Genomic DNA, 24,150 nt, shown 5'->3' on the forward strand with positions numbered 1-24,150 from the left:
CATGATTTTTAAAAACAGGAAAAAATAAAATAAAGACAAATAACTGAGTAGGAAAAAAAATTCTCAGTAGGAAAAGAAACAAAACAAATGAAAGTGAGTAGGGAAAATATGTGGTGAAAAAAACAATAAAAATAATGAATTGAGCAGGAATAAATAAATGGAGTGGGTAAAACTCTAAATAAAAAACATTCAGGAAAAGTAAATGAATAAAAAAAAACATATGAAATGTGAAATGAAAAAAATATGAGTAGGAAATGCTGTAATTTAAACTGGCACAAAGTTTGAGCAATGTCTTTTTTTATTCTTTTGGTCAAAAAAAGAGAAGTTTATTCAAAAATCTTAAATAATAGTTATAGCCAATAATAATTTTCAAGTTTGTAAATAAACGTCAGTTTTTAAATGATGATTTCATTTATTAAGGGACAACAGACATCCAAACCTACCTGGCCCTATGTGAAATAGTCATTGACCCCCCTTTATTAAATCATGAATGAACTGAGAAAACCACGCTGAGTGCCATTATCCACAAATGGAGAAAACTGTGAACAGTGGTGAACCTTCTTAGAAGTGGCCGGCCTACAAAAATGTCTCCAACAGCACAAGGACAGCTCATCCAGGAGGTCCCAGAAAAACCCAGAACTACATCCAAAGATCTTCAAAGGTATGGAATGTTTTTATACACTCTGATGACGTAGTTTTAAAAGGCAAGGATGGACAGAGCTTTGATAAAATATTTTTAAAAGGCAAGGATGGAATGTTTTTAAGCAATGGTGACATCATTTCAAAGGCCAGAGAGAAATGTTTTAAAGTTTTGATTACATCATTATTAAAGAAAGAGGATGGAATTTTGGTGAATTTTGGTGTTATGTCATTTTTTCTCTCCATTTTAGCAAAAACAGTAGGCCATACAGTAGACTAAGTACGGTACTCCTTAAAGGACAAAATAGCATTCATTTGTTGAAATTTGAAAACAATTTTATGGACGCTTCATTACGTTACACTACATACTGTTATGCCACATTAACGGACCAATTCTCTGGGATTTGGGGACCCATTCTCTGGGTTCTAGGGACCGATTCTTTGGGAGTTAGGGATCCATTCTTTGGGTGCTAGGGGACCCATTCTCTGAGATTTTGGGACCCATTCTCTGGGTTCTAATGACCCATTCTCGGGGTTCTTGGGATCCATTCTCTAGGATTTGGGGACCCATTCTCTGAGATTTAGTGACACATTCTCTGGGTTCTAGGGACCCATTCTCTGAGATTTAGGGACACATTCTCTGGGTTCTAGGGGCCAATTCAGTGGGTTTCAGGGACCCATTCTCTGGGATTTGGGGACCCTTTCTCTGGGATTTGGGGACTCATTCTCTGGGATTTGGAGACCCATTGTTTGGGATTTGGGGACCTATTCTCTTGGATAAATTGACCCATTCTCTGGGTTCTAGGGACCGATTCTTTGGTATTTAGGGATTCATTCCCTGGGTGCTAGGGGACCCATTCTCTGAGATTTAGGGACCCATTCTCTGGGATTTTTGGACCCATTCTCTGGGTTCTAATGACCCATTCTCTGGGCTCTAGCGACCCATTCTGTGGGATTTGGGGACACATTTTCTGGTATTTGGGGACCCATTCTCTGGTATTTGGGGACCCATTCTCTGGGATTTAGGGACCCATTCTCTGAGCTTTCAGGACCCATCTCTGGGTTCTAGGGACCCATTCTGTTGGTTTCAGGGACCCATTCTCTGGGATTTGGAGACCCATTCTCTGGATTTGGAGGCCCATTCTCAGGGATTTGGAGAGCCATTCTCTGGGATTTGGAGACCCTTTCTCTGGGTTCTAGGGACCCATTCTTTGGCATTGAGGGATCCATTCCCTGCGTGCTAGTGGACCCATTCTCTGGGAGTTGGGGACCCATTCTCTGGTATTTGGGGACCTGTTCTCTAGGATTTGGGGACCCATTCTCTTGGATTTAGGGACCAATTCTCTGAGATTTAGGGACCCATTCTGTGGGTTTCAGGGACCCATTCTCTGGGATTTGGAGACCCATTCTCTGGGGTCTAGGGACTCATTCTTTGGCATTTAGTCATCCATTCCCTGGGTTTTAGGGGCCCATTCTCTAGGTTCTAGGAACACATTCTTTGGCATTTAGGGATCCATTCCCTGGGTTTTAGGGAACCCATTCTCTGGGATTTGGAGACCCATTCTTTGGGATTTGGGGACCTATTCTCTAGGATTAAGGGACCCATTCTCTGGGATTTAGTGACCCAATCTCTGGGTTTTAGGGACCCATTCTGTGGGTTTCAGGGACCCATTGTCTGGGATTTGGGGACCCATTCTCTGGGATTTGGAGAGCCATTCTTTGGGATTTGGGGACCTATTCTCTAGGATAAATTGACCCATTCTCTGAGTTTTGGAGACCCATTCTCTAGGATTTTCAGTCCTATTCTCTAGGTTCTAGGGACCCATTCTCTGAGATTTAGGGACCCATTCTGTGGGTTTCAGGGACCCATTGTCTGGGATTTGGGGACCCATTCTCTGGGATTTTGGGACCCATTCTCTGGGATTTGGAGACCCATTCTCTGGGTATTAGGAACCCATTCTTTGGCATGTAGGAATCCATTCCCTGGGTTCTTGGGACCCATTCCCTGGTTTTTCGAGACCCATACTCTTGGCATGTAGGGATCCATTCCCTGGGTTACAGGGACCCATTCTCTGGGATTTGGAGACCCATTCTTTGGGATTTGGGGACCTATTCTCTAGGATAAATTGACCCATCCTCTGAGTTTTGGAGACCCATTCACTAGGATTTTCAGAGCCATTCTCTGGGTTCTAGGGACCCATTCTTTGGTATTTAGGGATCCATTCCCTGGATGCTAGGGGGCCCATTCTCTGAGATTTAGGGACCAATTCTCTGGGTTCTAATGACCCATTCTCTGGGTTCTAGGGACCCATTCTGTGGGATTTGGGGACACATTCTCTGGTATTTGAGGACCCATTCTCTGGTATTTGGGGACCCATTCTCTGGGATTTAGTGACCCAATCTCTGGGTTTTAGGGACCCATTCTGTGGGTTTCAGGGACCCATTCTCTGGGATTTGGGGACCCATTCTCTGGGATTTGGAGAGCCATTCTTTTGGATTTGGGGACCTATTCTCTAGGATAAATTGACCCATTCTCTGAGTTTTGGAGACCCATTCTCTAGGATAAATTGACCCATTCTCTGAGTTTTGGAGACCCATTCTCTAGGATTTTCAGTCCTATTCTCTAGGTTCTAGGGACCCATTCTCTGAGATTTAGGGACCCATTCTCTGGGTTCTAGGGGCCCATTCAGTGGATTTCAGGGACCCATTCTCAGGGATTTGGGGACCCCTTCTCTGGGATTTTGGGACCCATTCTCTGGGTATTAGGAACCCATTCTTTGGCATGTAGGAATCCATTCCCTGGGTTCTTGGGACCCATTCCCTGGTTTTTCGAAACCCATACTCTTGGCATGTAGGGATCCATTCCCTGGGTTTCAGGGACCCATTGTCTGGGATTTGGAGACCCATTCTTTGGGATTTGGGGACCTATTCTCTAGGATAAATTGACCCATTCTCTGAGTTTTGGAGACCCATTCTCTAGGATTTTCAGAGCCATTCTCTGGGTTCTAGGGACCCATTCTTTGGTATTTAGGGATCCATTCCCTGGGTGCTAGGGGGCCCATTATATGAGATTTAGGGACCAATTCTCTGGGTTCTAATGACCCATTCTCTGGGTTCTAGGGACCCATTCTGTGGGATTTGGGGACACATTCTCTGGTATTTGAGGACCCATTCTCTGGTATTTGGGGACCCATTCTCTGGGATTTAGGGACCCATTCTCTGAGCATTCGGGACCCATTCTCTGGGTTCTAGGGACCCATTCTGTTGGTTTCAGGGTCCCATTCTCTGGGGTTTGGAAAACCCATTCTCTGGGATTTTGGAACCCATTCTCTGGGTTCTAATGACCCATTCTCTGGGTTCTAGGGACCCATTCTGAGGGAGTTGGGGACCCATTCTCTGGTATTTGGGGACCCATTCTCTAGGATTTGGGGACCCATTCTCTGGGATTTGGAGACCCATTCTCTGGGGTCTAGGGACCCATTCTTTGGCATTTAGTCATCCATTCCCTGGGTTTTAGGGGACCCATTCTCTGGGTTCTAGGGACCCATTCTGAGGGAGTTGGGGACCCATTCTCTGGTATTTGGGGACCCATTCTCTAGGATTTGGGGACCCATTCTCTGGGATTTGGAGACCCATTCTCTGGGGTCTAGGGACCCATTCTTTGGCATTTAGTCATCCATTCCCTGGGTTTTAGGGGCCCATTCTCTGGGTTCTAGGGACACATTCTTTGGCATTTAGGGATCCATTCCCTGGGTTTTAGGGGACCCATTCTCTGGGATTTGGAGACCCATTCTTTGGGATTTGGGGACCTATTCTCTAGGATTAAGGGACCCATTCTCTGGGATTTAGTGACCCAATCTCTGGGTTTTAGGGACCCATTCTGTGGGTTTCAGGGACCCAATTCCCTGGGATTTGGAGAGCCATTCTCTGGGATTTGAAAACCCATTCTCTGGGATTTGGTGACCCATTCTTTGGGATTTGGGGACCTATTCTCTGGGATAAATTGACCCATTCTCTGAGTTTTGGAGACCCATTCACTAGGATTTTCAGACCCATTCTCTGTGTTCTAGGGACCAATTCTTTGGTATTTGGGGACCCATTCTCTGGGTTCTAGCGCCTGGTTGGCGCTGTTCATAGCATCTTCTTCCATCAGTGTTTGAACAGTTTTAGTGTAAATGCCGGTGTAAATCTGAGTTCATGTTTATGATTATTTAATGAGCCGGTCAGTAATCTTTATGATGTTTCCTACAGATCTGATCCTTCCGCTCCATGTTCAGCCTAAAGTCCCTCCCTGATTCCAGAGCTCCTCTCTGAGGTTATAATCTGCTTTAATCTCACTTAATCTGCCCCCTCCCCCTCCCCTGTCCTGCTCTCTGGCCCGGCCTGGCTCGGCTCTGTCCCTCTTCAGTCTGCTCTGATCTACAGGATGAGGTCTTCGGCTCCAGCGGGGTTCCTGGTGCTGCCATGGCCTGGAAGTGGTGCCCCAGGCTCGGGCTCAGACCCTGGGCTTGTAGAGGACGGCAGGGGGGGTCTGCTGCTGAAGTATGGAGCTGTGCTGGGAGTCATTCTGATCTGTAAGATTTTACCCCTGATTCTTTATTCAGTCGCCGCCTGCATGCAGGAAGTTAACATGAATGTTGTCTGAATTCAAATCTCCATGCAGGATTCATTTATTAGTTATGCTTTGGTGATTTAATCTGCAGCCTCAGTCTATCTTCTCTGTTAACGCTTAGATTAAACTCTTAAATAATTGGATCAAACATCAAGTCCGACCAAACACACAGTGTACATGCATTGGTGTGTATACTGACGGTGACAGGCACACCTTTAAACTCGTAAGATAAAAAAACATATCTGACACAACAGCCTGGTTTAATGGAGAGAATAATCTGCAGTGTTAGGTACAGGGTTGTTATGTAATCCTGAGCTTAAGTCATTGAGGGTTTCTCCTGGACTACATTATTTAGGTGAGTCTAATATTAGGAACACTTTTCAGCATGATGCAGTCCAATTTTACTGCAAAACAACACAGAAAATCCACCAGGCTGAATGATTTATCAGTAGATTTCTACATAAGATATAAGTTTATGACAACGCTGATTATTTCAATATTTCAATGTTAATTTAGGAAAAATATCAATATCAGGTCTACCCTAGGGTTAGTACAAAGATTAATTACAGAAAGAATTATTGACGTTAAAATGTTTATGATCGTTAACATAATTAACTTTAAACAGGGCAGCCTTTGATTTAATTTATTTAGTTAAGAGGGATGAATGTAAAAGACCATACTGTACAATAAAATACAATGTAGCATAACACTACATTTGGTTTTGGTACATTATGTTACGCTACATGATGTAACACTTCCTTTTGTTACACACCATTATGTAACATTACATTTTATATGCTACAATATTGTAGGCAACATTATGCAATTTTTACTTTAAAGTTACGCTACGTCATGTTACACTTCGTCATGTTACGCTACGTCATGTCACACTACATCATATTATGCTACATCATATTACACTACATCATGTTACATTACATCATGTTACGTTGCCTCATGTTACGTTAAATCATGTTACGCTACATCATGTTACGTTACCTCATGTTACGTTACATCATGTTACGATACATCACGTTACGCTACATTATGTTATGCTACATCATGTTATGCTACATCATGTTACACTACATCATGTTACGCTACATCATGATGTGTTTCATCATGTTACGCTATGTCATCTTACACTACATCATGTTTGGTTACAACATACTACGTTACATCATATTACACTACAACATATTACATTACATCATGTCACATTACATCATGTTATGTTATATCATGTTACGCTACATTATGTTATGCTACATCATGTTACACTACATCATGTAATGTCACATCATATTACGCTACATCATGTTACGCTACATCATGTTACGCTACATCATGTTGTGTTACATCATGTTAGGTTACATCATGTTACGCTACATTGTGTTGCACTACAATATATTGTGCTACATTATGTTATTCTACACTGTGTTCCACTACAGAATTGGGCTACGATATGGTAAAATATAAGACAGTTTAAACCTTATAATAGGATAAAAAAGATACAATATGGTACGACATGGTCTGGTTCAGTAGGATTAAGCACACAAACGAATAAGAGTGTGTAAGGATATGACACACTACAGTATTAGAGTGTGTAAGGATATAACACACTACAGTATTAGAGTGTGTAAGGATATAACACACTACAGTATTAGAGTGTGTAAGGATATAACACACTACAGTATTAGAGTGTGTAAGGATATAAAACACTACAGTATTAGAGTGTGTAAGGATATGACACACTACAGTATTAGAGTGTGTAAGGATATGACACACTACAGTATTAGAGTGTGTAAGGATATAACACACTACAGTATTAGAGTGTGTAAGGATATAACACACTACAGTATTAGAGTGTGTAAGGATATAACACACTACAGTATTAGAGTGTGTAAGGATATAAAACACTACAGTATTAGAGTGTGTAAGGATATAACACACTACAGTATTAGAGTGTGTAAGGATATGACACACTACAGTATTAGAGTGTGTAAGGATATGACACACTACAGTATTAGAGTGTGTAAGGATATGACACACTACAGTATTAGAGTGTGTAAGGATATGACACACTACAGTATTAGAGTGTGTAAGGATATGACACACTACAGTATTAGAGTGTGTAAGGATATAACACACTACAGTATTAGAGTGTGTAAGGATATGACACACTACAGTATTAGAGTGTGTAAGGATATGACACACTACAGTATTAGAGTGTGTAAGGATATGACACACTACAGGATTAGAGTGTGTAAGGATATGACACACTACAGTATTAGACTGTGTAAGGATATGACACACTACAGTATTAGAGTGTGTAAGGATATGACACACTACAGTATTAGAGTGTGTCAGGATATAACACACTACAGTATTAGAGTGTGTCAGGATATGACACACTACAGTATTAGAGTGTGTCAGGATATAACACACTACAGTATTAGAGTGTGTAAGGATATGACACACTACAGTATTAGAGTGTGTAAGGATATGACACACTACAGTATTAGAGTGTGTAAGGATACAACACACTACAGTATTAGAGTGTGTAAGCATATGACACACTACAGTATTAGAGTGTGTAAGGATATGACACACTACAGTATTAGAGTGTGTAAGGATATGACACACTACAGTATTAGAGTGTGTGAGGATATGACACACTACAGTATTAGAGTGTGTAAGGATATAACACACTACAGTATTAGAGTGTGTAAGGATATAACACACTACAGTATTAGAGTGTGTAAGGATATAACACACTACAGTATAAGAGTGTGTAAGGATATAACACACTACAGTATTAGAGTGTGTAAGGATATGACACACTACAGTATTAGAGTGTGTAAGGATATGACACACTACAGTATTAGAGTGTGTAAGGATATGACACACTACAGTATTAGAGTGTGTGAGGATATGACACACTACAGTATTAGAGTGTGTGAGGATATGACACACTACAGTATTAGAGTGTGTAAGGATATAACACACTACAGTATTAGAGTGTGTAAGGATATAACACACTACAGTATTAGAGTGTGTAAGGATATAACACACTACAGTATTAGAGTGTGTAAGGATATGACACACTACAGTATTAGAGTGTGTAAGGATATGACACACTACAGTATTAGAGTGTGTAAGGATATGACACACTACAGTATTAGAGTGTGTAAGGATATGACACACTACAGTATTAGAGTGTGTAAGGATATGACACACTACAGTATTAGAGTGTGTAAGGATATGACACACTACAGTATTAGAGTGTGTAAGGATATGACACACTACAGTATTAGAGTGTGTAAGGATATGACACACTACAGTATTAGAGTGTGTAAGGATATGACACACTACAGTATTAGAGTGTGTAAGGATATGACACACTACAGTATTAGAGTGTGTGAGGATATGACACACTACAGTATTAGAGTGTGTGAGGATATGACACACTACAGTATTAGAGTGTGTAAGGATATGACACACTACAGTATTAGAGTGTGTGAGGATATGACACACTACAGTATTAGAGTGTGTGAGGATATGACACACTACAGTATTAGAGTGTGTAAGGATATGACACACTACAGTATTAGAGTGTGTGAGGATATGACACACTACAGTATTAGAGTGTGTGAGGATATGACACACTACAGTATTAGAGTGTGTAAGGATATAACACACTACAGTATTAGAGTGTGTAAGGATATAACACACTACAGTATTAGAGTGTGTAAGGATATAACACACTACAGTATTAGAGTGTGTAAGGATATGACACACTACAGTATTAGAGTGTGTGAGGATATGACACACTACAGTATTAGAGTGTGTAAGGATATGACACACTACAGTATTAGAGTGTGTAAGGCTGAAGTAAATGCAACCCTTTATCTGCCTTTCAGAAGGTCCAAAACAGAGAAGAAGTTTCAGTTCCAGCAGCTTTAAAGAAGAACCTGACCCTGTGTTTGTAGGTTTCACTGTCCTGAGGAGGTGGATTGCAGGAGGAGTGTGTAACTGTTCTGTTCGTCTGGACGGAAAAACGGTTCTGATCACCGGAGCCAACACAGGCATCGGCAAAGAGACGAGCAGGGACCTGGCACGCCGAGGTCAGTCTGCCTTTAAATACTGGACTAGGGGACCTGTCCTGGTTAAGACACAGAGGAGGACGTCCTCATGATTCGCTGTAGTTCCTGGTTGGTGATGGGTGTGTTTGATTCGTTGTAGTTTCTGGTTGGTGATGGGTGTGTTTGATTTGTTGTAGTTTCTGGTTGGTGATGGGTGTGTTTGATTTGTTGTAGTTTCTGGTTGGTGATGGGTATGTTTGATTTGTTGTAGAGTCTGGTTGGTGATGGGTGTGTTTGATTTGTTGTAGTTTCTGGTTGGTGATGGGTGTGTTTGATTTGTCGTAGAGTCTGGTTGGTGATGGGTGTGTTTGATTTGTCGTAGAGTCTGGTTGGTGATGGGTGTGTTTGATTTGTCGTAGAGTCTGGTTGGTGATGGGTGTGTTTGATTTGTTGTAGAGCCTGGTTGGTGATGGGTGTGTTTGATTTGTTGTAGGGGCCAGGGTAGTGATGGCATGCAGAGATCTGACCCGGGCGGAGCAGGCAGCAGAGGAGATCCGTCAGTCGACCGGTAACGGTAACGTGGTGATCCGACACCTGGACCTGGCCTCGGTTTACTCCGTCAGACAGTTCGCTAAGGACTTCATGGACAGTGAGGACAGGCTGGACATCCTGATCAATAATGCAGGTGAGCTGACCCGTTCTTTACCCGTACCTCACCTGTCCATCCGTCTGCTCACCTGTCTCTCTGCCATCTCTCTGCAGGAGTGATGATGTGTCCAAAATGGCTGACGGAGGATGGGTTTGAGACTCAGCTGGCTGTCAATCATCTAGGTCACTTCCTGCTGACCAATATGCTGCTTCCCATGCTGAGGAGCTCCGCCCCCAGCCGTGTAGTCACTGTGTCGTCCATTGCCCACAAAGGGGGTAAGCCTGGAATATTCCTGCTTTAATTAATGAGATCACTAAGCCGATACCCCTCGCTCCCGTCAGCGTCCAAAATCCTCAAAAGTTACCTTATTTGGTCATACACTTTAGTCACATGACCAGGGGAGGGCCATGAAAGAGTGAGCAGAAGGTTTTACAGACAGAATGGTGAATTGTCCACATGTTTGATGTGTCAGCGCTCAGAGAATACATTTACAACCCCAATTCCAAAAAAGTTGGGACGCGGTGTAACTTGTAAATAAACAAAAGTTAATGATTGCTAAATCCTAAAAACCCATATTTTATGGGAGCAGCATGTCTCAAAAAAGCAGGGACAGTGCAACAATGGGCTGGAAAAGTAAGTGGTACTAATGAAGAGCAGCTGGAGGAACATTTAACAAGGTTAATTATCAACAGGTCAGTCACATGACTGGGTATAAAAGGAGCATTTTTTTGAGAGGCAGAGTCTCTCAGAAGTAAAGATGGGCAGAGGTTCACCAATCTGAGAAAGACTGAGTCTAAAAACTGTGGAACAATTTCAGAAAAATGTTCCTGAAGACTTTGAATCTCCCTCCATCTACAGTCATAATATCATCAACAGATTCAGAGAATCTGGAGAAATCTCTGAGAGCAAGGGACAAGGCTGAAGGGGCCCTCAGGGGCCCTCAGAGGCCACTGCATTAAAAACAGGCATGATTCTGGAGTGAAATCACTGCATGGGCTCAGGAACATTCCAGAAATCATCGTCTGTCAACACAGTTGGCCGTGCCATCCACCAATGACAGTTAAAGCTGGATCATGGAGAGAAGAAGCCAGATGTGAACAGGATCCAGAAACATCGTGGTCCGTCTTCTCTGGACCAAAGCTCATTTAACATGGACTGAGGAAACATGGAAAACTGTTCTGTGGTCAGAGGAAACCACAGACGCCGTGTCCTGTGGACTAAAGAGGAGAGGGAGCATCCAGCTGGTTCTCCTGGCTCAGGTCTAAAGCCTGCATCTCTGATGGTATGGGGTTGCTTTAGTGCCTATGGCGTGGGCAGCTCTAACATCTGGAAAGGAACTATCAATGCTGAAAAGTAGAGAGAGCTTTTAGAGCAGTGTTAATATCCCCCTGCTCAACCAAAGAGCAGAATTGGTAAAAAAAATACCTTTGTAAGAGCAACAATTTAAGTGGTGAAAAGTGGCAAAAACAGCTTAAAGCAATAAAAATATGTTAAAGTTGGCAAAAATGGTCAAAAAGCAACAAAAAGGGGTGAAAATGGGGAGGAAAAGGGTCAAAAGTAGCAAAAATGGGTGAGAAGTAAGAAAAAATGAGTAACAGGTGGCAAAAATGGTTGAAAATTGGGAAAAACGTGGCAAAAAAATGAGTGAAAAGTGACTAAAATGGGCAAAAAGCAGTCAAGAGTGGGAAAAATGGGCAAAAAATAGGTAATAAGTGGTATTTAGTAATAAAAGGTAGCTAAAACGGGTGACAAGTGGTGAAAAAAATGGTGAAAAAGGGTAAACATGGGATAAAAGTGGTAAAAATGGTCAAAAAGTTACAAAAAAGTGGCACAAAGGAGAAAAAAGTAGGGAAAAAGTGGAATTTAATGGCAAAAGGAAGCTTAGATGGATGAAAAATGGCAAAAATTGCAAAAAAGGGCAAAAAAGTTTCCCTTTTGTAAGGTTTTCTGTGGGAATAATATGAAGACATGAAAGAACCACAGGTTGAGTATCACTGTTTCAGAGACACATATGCTCCCATCCAGACAACGTCTCTGTCAGGGAAGGCTGCCACTACTTCAGCAAGACCATGCTAGACCACAGACCGTATCCATCACAACAGCATGGCTTCACAGGACAAGAGTCTGGGTCCTGAACTGGTCTGCCTGCAGTCCAGACCTTTCACCAACAGAAAACATTTGGAGGATCAGAAAAGAAGACCCAGGACTGCTGAGAATGCTACATCAGACAAGAATAGGACAACATTCCTCTCCATCAGCTGGTCTCCTCACTTCCAGACGTTTACAGACTGTTGTTAAAGATGAGGGGATGCTACACGGTGGTAAACATGGCCCTGTCCCTACTTTTTTGAGATGTGTTGCTGCCATCAAATTCAAAATGAGCTGATTAGTGGGGATGCTGAGTAAGCACCCACACCATTGATATTCGCGTCGGCCATTTTGTTTAATATTCTTCTTCTTCCGCTCCAGCTAGCTCCTCCTTCATACTCTGTCGTATCGACACCGTTTAAACATAAGAAATTCGGTTTCTTCGTCATTCGACTGCTATGACTTTTCTCATTTCTAACTTTTATAATTTAAAAAAAAGCTATTTTAATGCTATTTTCTGCTATTTTTTTGCTTTTGGCTATTTTCAGCATTTCCTCCACAATTCAGCTCTCAGGATCCCCACATCATTTCAGCTGAAATTGCAACTTTGATCTAGTATTTTCCTGATTTTTTTTAATGTCTCAGTTTAACGTCTGATCTGTTGTTTCTGTTCTGTTGTGAATCAAATATGGGTTTATGAGATTTGACAATCATTGACTTATGCTTTTATTTACATTTTACACAGCGCCCCAACTTTTTTGGAATTGAGGTTGTATTTGACGGGGAAGCGTTGCCTGCTGGGTGTTGCATGCTTTTACTGATCACAAAAATGGAGCAAACCCTTTCCTTGGACCCAGGCCGGGTCGGGCGTAATTTTATTTTACTTTTGATTGGTTTTTTTGTTTGTTTGTTTGTTTTTTTCAAGATTTATTTTGTGCATTTTTGTGTCTTTATTTTGAAAGAGGAGGACAGTGGATGGACTCAGAAACAGGGGCGAGAGTGGGGGAGGGACCTGTGGTAAAGGGCCTCAGGCTGGAATTTAAACCCGGGCCGTCCGCGTACATGGGGCGCGCTTTAAACCACTGGGCCACCTGCGCTCCTTACCTTCCAGTTTTTTAGCTTTTGTTTGTTTATTTATTATTTTAGTAACTCAGAACGACGTCCCTCAGAGGTCGTTTTCATAAAACACTACATCCCAGGTGTTTTGTTTACTAAAAATGACATCACTGTTTTCTCTGAATGAAAGTTTCCAAATATGAGGGAGAAAAGCTGTTAAAAAGTGCTGCTGCCAGCCTTAAACTTTAGCATATGACTTATCAATAAAAGTAAGGTTTAAATCTGGCTCCAGCCAATAAAATCAGTCATCAGACAGGACAGGCTTGCACAGGCTCAGGGAGGATCAGGTTATAGTTTTCTGTCTTTTTTTTTTTTTTAATCTAGACTCTATTTTACCGTAAATGTATTTTATTATTTTTCTTTTCACTACAGGTCTCTACACTGGCTCCCTGTCTCTCAGAGAGTAGACTTTAAGATCCTCCTGTTAGCTTATAAAGCTCTGAATGGTTTAGGCCCAGAATACATCAGAGACCTTCTAGTCCAGTATGAACCATCCAGACCGCTCAGGTGGTCTGGTGCAGGTCTGCTCTGTGTCCCTAAAGTCAGAACCAAACATGGAGAATCAGCGTTCAGTTTCTATGCTCCGTTTATCTGGAACAAACTCCCAGAAAACATCAGGTCTGCTGAGAGTTTGACTTCTTTTAAATCAGGGTTGAAGACTCACCTGTTCACTGCTGCCTTTGACTAAAAACTTTTTACCTTTCAAATTTTCCATTTTTGCTCCAACTCTCCACAATTTTTTTTTTTTTTTTTTTTTTTTTTTGCTGTTTTACCAAACTTTTTCTGTGTGTTTTTATCTTTTTTGGATTTTATACATATAAAGTTCAGACAAATGACACTAGGGATGTGTCTATCTCGTGTGGGTCTTATTTCCTGTTTTTAATCACCTTTTACTTGCTTTGTTTAAAATGTTTTCATTGTGTTTCTTTTTCCCTTTGTCAGTGTATTTTAATGACCTGTGTGAAGCACTTTGAATCGCCTTGTTGCTGAAATGTGCTATAGAAATAAACTTGCCTTGCCTTACAAAACCAAACCCAGTCCAGGACATCCAGCTGAGATCATCCTTTTTGTTTGTTTGTCTCCTGAAGTCGTGAGTTTCTGTGAGACCTCACGTCTGTGGAATCTCCACTGTGCAGTCCTCAGGTGTTCGTAGAGGAGCAGGGCAGCGTTGTCTGTGAGATAGATCAGGACTACGTGGACCAACGATGTGTGCTGAGGAGTTCATTTAGTGCAGAAGTAGACATTTAGGCTGTAGACCTTGAACCATGACGTGTCTCTTTTAATTCCCTGATGTTTTCTTGTTTGTTTGTATGTTTACTGTTTAAAATATACTTTTTCTTTCTGATTCCTCAGGTCGTATTGACCTGGACGACTTGTTCTTCAGCAGGAGGCCGTACAGCTCCCTGGAGAGTTACAGACAGAGCAAACTGGCAAACGTCCTCTTCTCCAGAGAACTCGCACGTCGACTCAACGGTTTGAACACACAGATGATGTTTACATGAACGATCTGTTTCTGAGCATTCAGATACCTGCTGGCATCACTTCAGTCCGAGCATCCAAGCTGTCCATTAACAGTCTGTTCACCTGTGGCCTGGTGTCTCTACACACTGGTGAGAATGAATGGAGGCCAATTAGCCTCCAGCTAAGAGGCTAGCAGTGCCTCTTTAACAGCTTTTCTCCCTAAACTCCTTATAAACGTGCTTTAAAGGTTAGCTGGTATGCTATTTAGACAATAAATCTGCTGGAGTAGAAGAAGGATTGGAAAGTTTTAATGACATCATGTTCAAAGGCAGGGATGGAATGTTTTATAAGCAATGATGACATCATCTTCAAAGGCAGGGAGGGAATGTTTTATAAGCAATGATGACATTATGTTCAAAGGCAGGGATGGAATGTTTTATAAGCAATGATGACATCATCTTCAAAGGCAAGGATGCAATGTTTTATGAGCAATGATGACATCATCTTCAAAGGCAAGGATAGAATGTTTTATTAACAATGATGTCATCATCTTCAAAGGCAAGGATAGAATGTTTTATTAGCAATGATGACATAATTTTCAAAGGCAAGGATGCAATGTTTTATGAGCAATAATGACATCATCTTCAAAGGCAAGGATAGAATGTTTTATTAACAATGATGTCATCATCTTCAAAGGCAAGGATAGAATGTTTTATTAGCAATGATGACATCATTTTCAAAGGCAAGGATGCAATGATTTGTAAGCTTCCATTATGTCATCTTAAAAAGCAGAGAATGGAATGTTTTGTAAGTTTTGATGGCATCATCTCTAATGGCAGAGAATGGGATGTTCATGAAGCTGGGGATGTTGGGGGCTTTTCCCCTCCATTTTTGCCAGATAATAGGCCATAGTTGGCAGCTTTTAGAAAAATGGATGGAACTTTCCAGGAGTGAGGATATCCCTTCCCTTATTATCCTCACTGTTTTACTAACCGGTCTAATCCAGATTAAGGTCAGACCACCTCCATATGCAGTCTGAGCTTTCACTTAAACTGTTTTAACATCAAGGACGTCCACTTTGTATCTGAATGCACAGAATGAGTTTAAACTCCTGTGAATTCCTTTCATTAACAGGGTAACAAGCCCACAGGTGAACATTAGCATGTCGTCAGCATAGACTGGAATACAGATGATGTAGACCCACTGTAGAGGACCAGTTCTAGTTTTTGTGACCTCTGGGTTTCTCTGATTATTTCAGGCTCTGGTGTGTCGGCGTTCAGTCTCCACCCAGGTGTGATTCGCACTGAGCTGGGTCGTCACGTCCACAGCTCGTTCCCCCTGTTGGGGGCGCTGCTGAGCCTCCCCTCTCTGCTGCTCATGAAGACTCCCTGGCAGGGCAGTCAGACCACCCTATACTGTGCCCTGACCCCGGGTCTGGAGGCTAAATCTGGAAGCTATTTCAGGTAACAAAGACCACCTAGACCACCTAGTCCTCTCTCTCTAACAGAACTTAGGTTTCAAAATAATCAATACTTTCAATACCAAATCGTCAAAAGCTCCGAAAACCTTACCTTCTAAGGCTGCCTATAAGGGGAGAGCTTTCTGAGGCCCTGCCAAACTGGGGGCCCATGGAGGTCAGCAAAATCATGGTCCATTAAAAAGTTTATCTGTGAAAACTATATTTTATATTTAACAAATGAAGAAAGAGGATAAAAAAAGTGTCAGGGGTCCATTCTCTGAGTCTATCAGGGTCCATTCTCTGAGTCTATCAGGGTCCATTCTCTGGGTCTATCAGGGTCCATTCTCTGGGTTTATCAGGGGCCATTCTCTGGGTTTATCAGGGTCCATTCTCTGGGTTTATCAGGGGCCATTCTCTAAGTTTATCAGGGTCCATTCTCTGGGTCTATCAGGGTCCATTCTCTGGGTCTATCAGGGTCCATTCTCTGGGTTTATCAGGGTCCATTCTCTGGGTCTATCAGGGTCCATTCTCTGGGTCTATCAGGGTCCATTCTCTGGGTCTATCAGGGTCCATTCTCTGGGTCTATCAGGGGCCATTCTCTGGGTTTATCAGGGGCCATTCTCTGGTCTATCAGGGTCCAGTCTCTGGGTTTATCAGGGTCCATTCTCTGGTCTATCAGGGTCCATTCCCTGGGTGTATCAGGGTCCATTCTCTGGGTCTATCAGGGTCCAATCTCTGGGTTTTTCAGGGGCCATTCTCTGGGTCTATCAGGGGCCATTCTCTGGGTTTATAAGGGGCCCAGACAGCTCTGTGGGCAGGTCTCACACAATACTATGTTTGACCCCGTTTTGCCCCTTTTACCCATACCTGTCTGTTTGTTTCAGTGACTGTGCAGAGAAGCAGACCGCTCCAGAAGGACGGGACGACGCCGTGGCGAGGAAGCTGTGGGAGGAGAGCGCCCGGTTGGTTGGATTAAAGGACACTTGCTGACCTCTGACCTCTGATAATCTTGTTATGAAATGAAAGTAGGAACTCATTCCGACATCGGTTTACAGAGAAAAGCATCAAACGTTGTTGTTTACTTCGTTCTTGTGTGAGAATATGGTGCATGATTAGAGGATGAGTTATGGTGACCTTTGACCTGCAGGGAAGTCCTTTTTTGTTTTGTTTTTTGTGCAAACTGAAATAAAGTTTAAAGTGCATGGTTTTTGTTCTAAATTGTTATTTTTATATCTGGATTCAAACACCCACATTTTTACCTTTATCCCCCTCTCCCCTCTTTGGTTCCTAACACCAGGTCACACTAACTCTCCTGTCTACAGGCTGCTTCCTTTTAGAAACATTTTGAAATTCCCTGTGATTTCAATAACTTTAATTGATCTTTAATTGACTAGATTCCTTGGTAAACTTAGGTAGAATGTGTTTTATACATGCATGCATCAACTATGCATGCAACTAAAGAAAGTGAACACTGAACACAACAACTGAGTTTTTCCAGTTCCAAAGATCCTTCTCCAGGAGTGACCGGCTCCTATTAATGACAGTGAAGGGTGTGGACAGCTGATCAACCAGCAGAGGGCAGCAAAGTCACAAGGAAAACATTGTATGCAGTTCAGAGGGATGGAGACAGCCACATCAGTCAAGGAAGGGATTCATTTCCACATGTAAAACAACAACGATGATAATTTTAATGAAGATGATGGAGACAGTCATATGATAATAGTGGTTAAATGTTAATGATCATAATGATCAGTCAATCAATTAGTCTTTATAGCAGGCCCTGAGTGGTTCAACTGGAGAACCTGGAGAGTTCCTGGAGGACCAGGATAGTTTAAGGGCCAGGAGGGCTGGTGTACAGCAACAATCTAAATTAGTCTGGTTCTGGTCCAGGATCATCATCACTCTGGTTCTGGTCCAGGATATTCATCAGTCTGGTTCTGGTCCAGGTTTCTTCATCAGTCTGGTTCTGGTCCAGGATATTCATCAGTCTGGTTCTGGTCCAGGATCATCATCAGTCTGGTTCTGGTCCAGGATATTTATCAGTCTGGTTCTGGTCCAGGATCATCATCAGTCTGGTTCTGGTCCAGGATATTTATCAGTCTGGTTCTGGTCCAGGATCATCATCAGTCTGGTTCTGGTCCAGGATATTCATCAGTCTGGTTCTGGTCCAGGTTTCTTCATCAGTCTGGTTCTGGTCAGGATATTTATCAGTCTGGTTCTGGTCCAGGTTTCTTCATCAGTCTGGTTCTGGTTCGGGATATTCATCAGTCTGGTTCTGGTCCAGGTTTCTTCATCAGTCTGGTTCTGGTCCAGGATATTCATCAGTCTGGTTCTGGTCCAGGATCATCATCAGTCTGGTTCTGGTCCAGGATATTCATCAGTCTGGTTCTGGTCCAGGTTTCTTCATCAGTCTGGTTCTGGTCCAGGATATTCATCAGTCTGGTTCTGGTCCAGGATCATCATCAGTCTGGTTCTGGTCCAGGATATTCATCAGTCTGGTTCTGGTCCAGGTTTCTTCATCAGTCTGGTTCTGGTTCAGGATATTCATCAGTCTGGTTCTGGTCCAGGTTTCTTCATCAGTCTGGTTCTGGTCAGGATATTCATCAGTCTGGTTCTGGTCCAGGTTTCTTCATCAGTCTGGTTCTGGTCCAGGTTTCTTCATCAGTCTGGTTCTGGTCCAGGATATTCATCAGTCTGGTTCTGGTTCAGGATATTTATCAGTCTGGTTCTGGTCCAGGTTTCTTCATCAGTCTGGTTCTGGTTCAGGATATTTATCAGTCTGGTTCTGGTCCAGGTTTCTTCATCAGTCTGGTTCTGGTTCAGGATATTCATCAGTCTGGTTCTGGTCCAGGTTTCTTCATCAGTCTGGTTCTGGTCAGGATATTTATCAGTCTGGTTCTGGTCCAGGTTTCTTCATCAGTCTAGTTCTGGTCCAGGATATTCATCAGTCTGGTTCTGGTCCAGGTTTCTTCATCAGTCTGGTTCTGGTCAGGATATTCATCAGTCTGGTTCTGGTCCAGGATATTCATCAGTCCTGTTCTGGTCCAGGATATTCATCAGTCCTGTTCTGGTCCAGGATATTCATCAGTCCTGTTCTGGTCCAGGATATTCATCAGTCCTGTTTTGGTCCAGGTTTCCTCTTGGTAAGGGGAGGTTCTCCTCGCTTTATTTTCTAAATGTTAGTGCTGTTCTCATGGTGATTCATGTTTGGTCCCCATCAATAATAGAACAGAGGTTCTGGTCTAGACCTGCCCTCTTTGTAGTGTCATCAGAGAACAGGCTCTGGATCTGGTCCAGGGTTGTACTAATGAAGACTGATGGATCTGGTCCTTGTTGTGTCTGACATAACTGCAGGTGAATCAGGAGGATCAGGCGTGTAGCGTGTTGTTGTTGGCGTGGTCGTTGTCTAATGGAGCATGTCGGTGGATAATCTGCAGATCAGCCTCGTCTCTCCATCTGACCCACTTTGATGATCCCAGCTCCCAGTGAAACTGACTCCACATCAGCCAGCATGCAAACATCTGCTGCATCACGCTCAACCCGATTACACTGATCCAGCTGTGAGACCAGGATCAAACCCCCCCCCCCCCAGAAAACACACATGACCCATCTCCATTCATCATGTCAGTGTGTTAAACCTAAAGATCTTGAGGAGACAGAGCGTATCATCTACACTGAATCTGTTAACTAAGGTTGTCACCGTACCAGGATGTCACAGCACGGTCATGTGAAGCAATCTGTAACGCTGGAAACGCTTTCTCAAACTAACTTCAGATCAGCCTAAAGACTTAGAGGCTGAGCCCAGGCTGGTCCTGACATCCAGCTACAACACACCAGGGTCTAGTCACATCAGCCACAACCCTGAATACAGAACTGGGACCCTTCTTTAAACCAAAACAGACAATCAAAAATATCAGCATACTTTATCTTGCTATCATTATTAAAGGTGCAACTGAGGAGGGAAATCCTCACTCCTCACCAGCTCCACCCTCTTTTACAAAAAAGACCAACCATGGCCCACAAGTTGGGAAAAATGAGGAAAAAAGGGTTAGGAAAAAATCCTCTAATATAACCAGCCTTCACCAACATTCCATCCTTGCCTTTGAAGATAATGTCATCCTTTAAAGTCTTTAATGGCTTTATAATGATGATGTCATCCTTTAAAGTCTTTAATGGCTCTAGAATGATGATGTCATCTTTAAAAGTCTTTAATGGCTCTAGAATGATGATGTCATCTTTAAAAGTCTTTAATGGGCTAAAGAATGATGATGTCATCTTTAAAAGTCTTTAATGGCTCAAGAATGATGATGTCATCTTTAAAAATCTTTAATGGGCTTAAGAATGATGATGCCATCTTTAAAAGTCTTTAATGGGCTAAAGAATGATGATGTCATCTTTAAAAGTCTTTAATGGGCTAAAGAATGATGATGTCATCTTTAAAAGTCTTTAATGGGCTAAAGAATGATGATGTCATCTTTAAAAGTCTTTAATGGCTCTAGAATGATGATGTCATCTTTAAAAGTCTTTAATGGCTCTAGAATGATGATGCCATCTTTAAAAGTCTTTAATGGGCTCAAGAATGATGATGTCATCTTTAAAAGTCTTTAATGGGCTCAAGAATGATGATGTCATCTTTAAAAGTCTTTAATGGGCTAAAGAATGATGATGCCATCTTTAAAAGTCTTTAATGGGCTCTAGAATGATGATGTCATCCTTTGAAGTTTTTAATGGGCTTAAAAATGATGATTTCATCCTTTAAAGACTTAATTGGGCTTTAGAATGATGATGTCATCCTTTGAAGTAATAAACGGGTTAAGAATGATGATGTCATCGTTTTTAGTCTTTAATGGGCTTAAGAATGATGATGTCATCCTTTGAAGTAATAAATGGGTTTAGAATGATGATGTCATCCTTTGAAGTAATAAATGGGTTTAGAATGATGATGTCATCCTTTTTAGTTTTTAATGGGCTTAAGAATGATGATGTCATCCTTTTTAGTCTTTAATGGGCTTAGAATGATGATGTCATCCTTTAAAGTAATAAATGGGTTTAGAATGATGATGTCATTCTTTACTGTCTTTAATGGCTTTAGAATGTCATCCTTTAAAGGCTCTAATATAGAAAGTGGTTTAACATTTAAAAGTTAAGTCTGACTATCTGGAATTCAAATTGTAGATATCTGTAATTCAATTTCGCCTAGTCAAAAAGAACATTTGGGGTATCCGAAAATACATTCTGCCTATTTAAAACTGTCATTTAAGATTCTAAAACGTCATTTTGACTAGGTGAAATGATGTCACTTTTGCCATTCATGTGAATGGGGTTCATCATTTCAGATATCCACAATGTCATTTTGGATATCCAAAATGTGAATTATGGATATCTGCAAATGACTTGTTTTTATTGTTTTGTTTTGTTTTTTTTAACCTTTATTTAACCAGATATCCTCTGAAGTCTTTAATGGGCTTTAGAATGATGATGTCATCCTTTGAAGTCTTTAATGGGCTTAAAAACGATGATGTCATCCTTTAAAGTCTTTAATGGGCTTAAAAATATGATGTCATCCTTTGAAGTCTTTAATGGGCTTAAAAACGATGATGTCATCCTTTAAAGTCTTTAATGGGCTTTAGAATGATGATCTCAATTTTCAGATACATCTTCTCATAATTTATAACTTTCTATCTCATAATTCTGACTTTGTTTTTTTCCTTTTTTAATTGCCAAATCTTTATTTATCATATTTAAGGGGCAGTAATGGTCTTCCATCAGTTTGAGATGAGCAGAAGCTACGAGCACATAGAATACCTCTTTAATATGAGCTCTGAGGTGTTTTGTTATTTGAACCTTTGACTTTGGTTGGGGGTCTCTCCGAACCCCCAGACCCCGGAGTCCCTTATGAATAAATGTAAAATTAATAAAATAACTATAACTTTAGACCGTGTTCTGAATCATTCAGCCTGTCCTTGTAAACTTTAGAGAGCCCACTACAGCACTACAGTATTATCAATGTGTCCGGCTGTTCTGGCCTGTTGAGGGCGCTGTGTCGCTGCCGAGGAGCCGTGGAGCCAGCAGGGAGTCTGAGACGAGGAGGTGGAGGAGGAGGAGTAACGGGACACCGACAGACGGAGCTGCTCCTGGCCGGTCACAGAGCACAGGAGCCCGGCAGCAGCAGCTCGGAGCAGCGGGGGAGACAAACCGAGAGTTACCGGGGAACGGCAGCGGCCTGGAGCGGGACTTTACCGGCTTTCTGCCTCTTTGATCCGCCGCTCGGAGCTCTCCAAGGGAATAACGGAGAGTTACCGACAAAGTGGGAGAAGTCCCGTTATCCACCCGGTAACGGAAGCCTGACAGCCGACATGAAGAAGAACTCCTCCGGGAAACGGGTGAGTGTTACCGGGACGGACCGGGGGGCTCGTCACGGTTCGTTTTATCCCAGCCGAAACAGAGCTCGAGGAACAAAGCCTTCAGGATTAGTTTAAGGCTTTTATTTTGAAGGGACAATCAGCCGTTATACACTGAAGACCCCACTTCCGCACTCAGGGCGTTTAACGTTCCTTTGATCCGTTAAAATAAAGATAAAAACGACTAAAACGACGTGAAAGGAGCCCAGACAGAAAAGTAACCACCCTGAGAGCTAAACTAGGAGACGGTTACCGAGTTTAACCGGAGGGTTCACTTAACGGACTGTTTAACGGACTTACATAATAAGAGGACTGAAGCTCGTTAAAGTGACATTATTGACACGGAGAAGCTCGATGAACACGAGACACTCAGAGAGCTCATCTCAGTGTTCATGTGCTCATTAAAGTCAGTATAAAAACCAGAATTTAATCTTTAATAACTGAAATGAACCATGATTATATCAGTGTGAAACCACGGAGACCAAATCAGAAGTCCTAGGCACTAAAACCGGGCTGAAGTCTGTACTTGTTCTGAAAATCATTTTAAGAGCGTTTTTTTATGCTTTTTCACATAAAAATCAAACAATAATGATTCCTGATTAACATCTACATTAAAGTCCCAGACCCATTATGAGAAACTGGACAATTATATTTGTCAATATAAGAAGTATATAATAAGTATAACTGTCAACTCTGTCAGATAGTTGTCAATTCTGTCAGATTGTTGTCAACCCTGTCAGATATATTGTACATGGATGTTGTGTAATGTTGTCTAGTGTAATGTTGTGTAGTGTAGTGTAGTGTGCTGTAGTGTAGTGTAGTGTAGTTTCGTGTGCTGTAGTGTAGTGTAGTGTAGTGTAGTGTAGCGTGCTGTAGTGTAGTGTAGTGTGCTGTAGTGTAGTGTAGTGTAGTGTAGCGTGCTGTAGTGTAGTGTAGTGTGCTGTAGGGTAGTGTAATGTAGTGTAATGTTGTGTGCTGTAATGTAGTGTAGTGTAGTGTATTGTGGTGTAGTGTAGTGTGCTGTAGTGTAGTGTAATGTAGTGTGCTGTAGTGTAGTGTAGTGTGCTGAAGGGTAGTGTAGTGTGCTGTAGTGTAGTGTAGTGTAGTGTAGTGTGCTGTAGGGTAGTGTAATGTAGTGTAATGTTGTGTGCTGTAATGTAGTGTAGTGTAGTGTAGTGTGCTGTAGTGTAGTGTAGTGTAGTGTGCTGTAGTGTAGTGTAGTGTAGTGTAGTGTGCTGTAGTGTAGTGTAGTGTAGTGTGCTGTAGTGTAGTGTAGTGTAGTGTGCTGTAGTGTAGTGTAGTGTGCTGTAGTGTAGTGTAGTGTAGTGTGCTGTAGTGTAGTGTAGTGTAGTGTAGCGTGCTGTAGTGTAGTGTAGTGTAGTGTTGTGTGCTGTAGTGTAGTGTAGTGCAGTGTAGTGTGCTGTAGTGTAGTGTAGTGTAGTGTAGTGTTGTGTGCTGTAGTGTAGTGTAGTGTAGTGTGCTGTAGTGTGCTGTAGTGTAGTGTGCTGTAGTGTAGTGTAGTGTAGTGCAGTGTGCTGTAGTGTGCTGTAGTGTAGTGTAGTGTAGTGTGCTGTAGTGTAGTGTAGTGTAGTGTGCTGTAGGGTAGTGTAGTGTAGTGTATTGTTGTGTGCTGTAGTGTA

General features: G+C 42.0%; 2 protein-coding genes across 2 annotated transcripts in view; both read left to right on the forward strand.

Moving 5' to 3' along the window:
* Positions 1 to 126: 126 nt before the first annotated feature.
* LOC121513629 (retinol dehydrogenase 13) lies at positions 127 to 17,277 on the forward strand. Its single transcript, XM_041793505.1, has 8 exons — positions 127 to 661; positions 5,048 to 5,213; positions 9,244 to 9,378; positions 9,830 to 10,021; positions 10,099 to 10,260; positions 14,543 to 14,662; positions 15,909 to 16,113; positions 16,994 to 17,277. The coding sequence occupies exons 2-8, from the start codon at positions 5,066 to 5,068 to the stop codon at positions 17,097 to 17,099; spliced, it is 1,068 nt and encodes a 355-aa protein (XP_041649439.1). The 5' UTR covers positions 127 to 661; positions 5,048 to 5,065; the 3' UTR covers positions 17,100 to 17,277.
* A 4,959-nt stretch (positions 17,278 to 22,236) lies between these two features.
* The window catches only part of plekho1b (pleckstrin homology domain containing, family O member 1b), a 36,369-nt gene continuing 34,455 nt past the window's right edge, over positions 22,237 to 24,150 (forward strand). The window contains exon 1 of the mRNA XM_041793996.1: positions 22,237 to 22,492. Coding sequence (XP_041649930.1) covers positions 22,466 to 22,492 — 27 coding nt within the window. The 5' untranslated portion in view covers positions 22,237 to 22,465. The remainder of the gene's footprint in view (positions 22,493 to 24,150) is intronic.

Source organism: Cheilinus undulatus, linkage group 8 (genome assembly GCF_018320785.1).
Source record: "Cheilinus undulatus linkage group 8, ASM1832078v1, whole genome shotgun sequence".
NCBI lineage: Eukaryota > Metazoa > Chordata > Actinopteri > Labriformes > Labridae > Cheilinus > Cheilinus undulatus.